General features: G+C 51.7%; 1 protein-coding gene across 1 annotated transcript in view; it reads right to left on the bottom strand.

The window, feature by feature from the left end:
- The window catches only part of uggt2 (UDP-glucose glycoprotein glucosyltransferase 2), a gene marked incomplete at its 5' end in the record, with an annotated part of 38,261 nt that overhangs the window by 14,531 nt on the left and 21,230 nt on the right, over positions 1-2,500 (bottom strand). The window contains one exon of the mRNA XM_080838812.1: positions 948-1,027. Within this exon, the coding sequence (XP_080694938.1) occupies positions 948-1,027 (80 nt within the window). The remainder of the gene's footprint in view (positions 1-947; positions 1,028-2,500) is intronic.

Here is a 2,500-nt window from a genome sequence, read left to right as displayed (position 1 = left end):
CAGGAAGACATCCCAAACGTTTGGAATCTAGCTGCAGCAAAGCATGGTGAGTACGTGTCAACACTACCCTGGAGTAGGGACTAAGCATCGATAGCCAAGCAAATTACATTGGCAAAGCTACTCTAGCAGAGTGATGGATCCCATTATCAGGCCAGCTCACTTTCAATGGATGTTTCTTTACTCGGCCATTCAATAAAGACAACTGAGAAGAACTGGCAGAAAGTTTTAACAATTCAGTTACAAACTAGCCTGAGACACTGTGAACAAACTAACAAGCACAATTGATAACAACCTCCAAAGTCGACTTCAAACCTTACTTTTCTCATATCTCTACGTAAGGGAAGAGGGGAAAAAAAGGCATTTTTAAGTTGAGGTGTGCTTGGCAGAGTGCCTGGTCTGGAACAGAAGCCTTCCTCAAAGCACTGGCAGCTCAACCAGACCAATTAAAATGGCCGCTGAAGAGAGACCGCATCTTTAACACAAGTCAATTCCCAAATGTCCACCAGTAGAGGAGAACAAAAAACTGTAAGCTGAGACACCTCAACTCAACAATCTAAATTAAGACTGTTTCAAGGGAGGTGCAGACCTATATGACAGATAACACGTCACAAAGGTGCACATCAACATCGGAGAAAAACAGCAACTAACTGAACTACCCCTAATATTTATGCATACTCAGACATCCAATTCCAACTCGCCTGGGCCTTTTCATCTGTATCAACACCTAACTTGTCTCCTCGCCTGTATGTGTTAAAGAACTATTTACTTAGGAAAGTGGTGAGGGCTCTAGGCGTTACTGAACAGATGGTACGAGCGAAATCAGTTATGAGCTGCCTGCATTAGCTTCTGTTGCTACGGCTACTGCTGCTGTTCCTGTTCCTGCTGCAGGGCCGGTTGCCTTGGCACTCATAGACAGGCAGGAGGTTTAATTAGGTGCAGTTGCCTACCTCTTCAGGGGCATCTCAGACAGCTTGGCACGGCAGTTCAGGAACACCTGCAGTTTCATATTGACCACTTGCCCAAGCACCTGGAGGAGGGCACAGAGGATATGACCCAGTTACTGCACAGCCACAGGACAGACACACACACATACGCACACACACATACGCACACACACACACACACACACACACACACACACACACACACACACACACACACACACACACACACACACACACACACGCGCACACACACACACGCACACACACTCACACTCACACCCACAGGACAGACACACGCTCACACACACACACACACACACACACACACACACACAACCATCCATACACAAACCTTAAAGAAACCTAAAGAAAGCGTGGCTTAAAAGTATTTCAGCCGTTACCTCAGATAAACTCTGCGGCACTTAACACTCTTTGTAGAGTGCACTGCACCCCACCAGCATGGAAAAGGGGGAGAGCAATTACAGTCAACAATTACTGAAATCAAGCATGATACGATCATTAAAAAGGCTCTTTTATTATTAGTGGTGCATTAGTCACGCGTCTCCCGCTCAGCCGGTGAAAGCGGTGCCATGCCAGGCGTGTTGCCACAGCTGGATCAGGCTGAGAGGGGGCAGAGTGACGGGGAGAGGGAGCGTGGTGGTGGACGTGGGAGAAGCTGAGTCAGCGGTGAGGTGTGAACATCATTGGGGGAGGAGAGGAGAGGAGAGGAGGGGAGGGGAGGGGAGGGGAGAGGGGAGGAGAGGAGTGGAGGGGAGGGGAAGGGAGGAGTGGAGAGGAGAGGAGAGGAGAGGAGGGGAGAGGAGAGAGGAGGTGGGAGGAGAGGAGAGGAGAGGGGAGGAGAGGAGAGGGGAGAGGAGAGGACAGGAGAGGAGAGGAGAGGAGAGGAGAGAGAGAGGAGAGGAGGGGAGGGGTGAGGAGAAGAGAGGAGAGGAGAGGAGAGGAGGGGAGGGGAGGAGAGGAGAGGAGGAGAGGAGATGTGTGGAGAGGAGAGGAGAGGAGAGGAGAGGAGAGGAGAGGAAAGGAGAGGAGAGGAGAGGAGAGGAAAGGAGAGGAGAGGAGAGGAGAGGAGAGGAGAGGAGAGATGAGGAGAGGAGAGAAGAGGAGGGGAGGGGAGGAGAGGAAAGAAGAGGAGAGGAGAGGAGAGGAGGGGAGGGGAGAGGACAGGACAGGACAGGACAGGAGAGGAGAGGAGAGGAGATGAGAGGAGAGGAGAGGAGAGGAGAGGAGAGGAGAGGAGAGGAGAGGAGAGGAGAGGAGAGGGGAGATGAGGACAGGAGAGGAGAGGAGAGGGGAGATGAGGAGAGTAGAGGGGAGATGATGAGAGGAGAGGAGAGGAGAGGAGTGGAGAGGTGAGGAGAGGAGAGGAGAGAGGAGGGGAGAAGAGAAGAGAGGAGAGGAGAGGAGAGAGCAGAGGAGAGGAGAGGAGAGGAGAGGAGAGGAGAGGAGAGGAGAGGAGAGGAGAGCGTCCCCCTTTCCCTCACACACACAGACATTATTGGCACTGCTCACGTGTGCATTATGTTGTACTGTATGTT

The sequence above is a fragment of the Sprattus sprattus genome (genome assembly GCF_963457725.1).
Source record: "Sprattus sprattus genome assembly, chromosome: 5".
NCBI lineage: Eukaryota > Metazoa > Chordata > Actinopteri > Clupeiformes > Clupeidae > Sprattus > Sprattus sprattus.
Note: the sequence above shows the minus strand (reverse complement) of the source record. Positions and strands in the feature narration are given on the sequence as shown.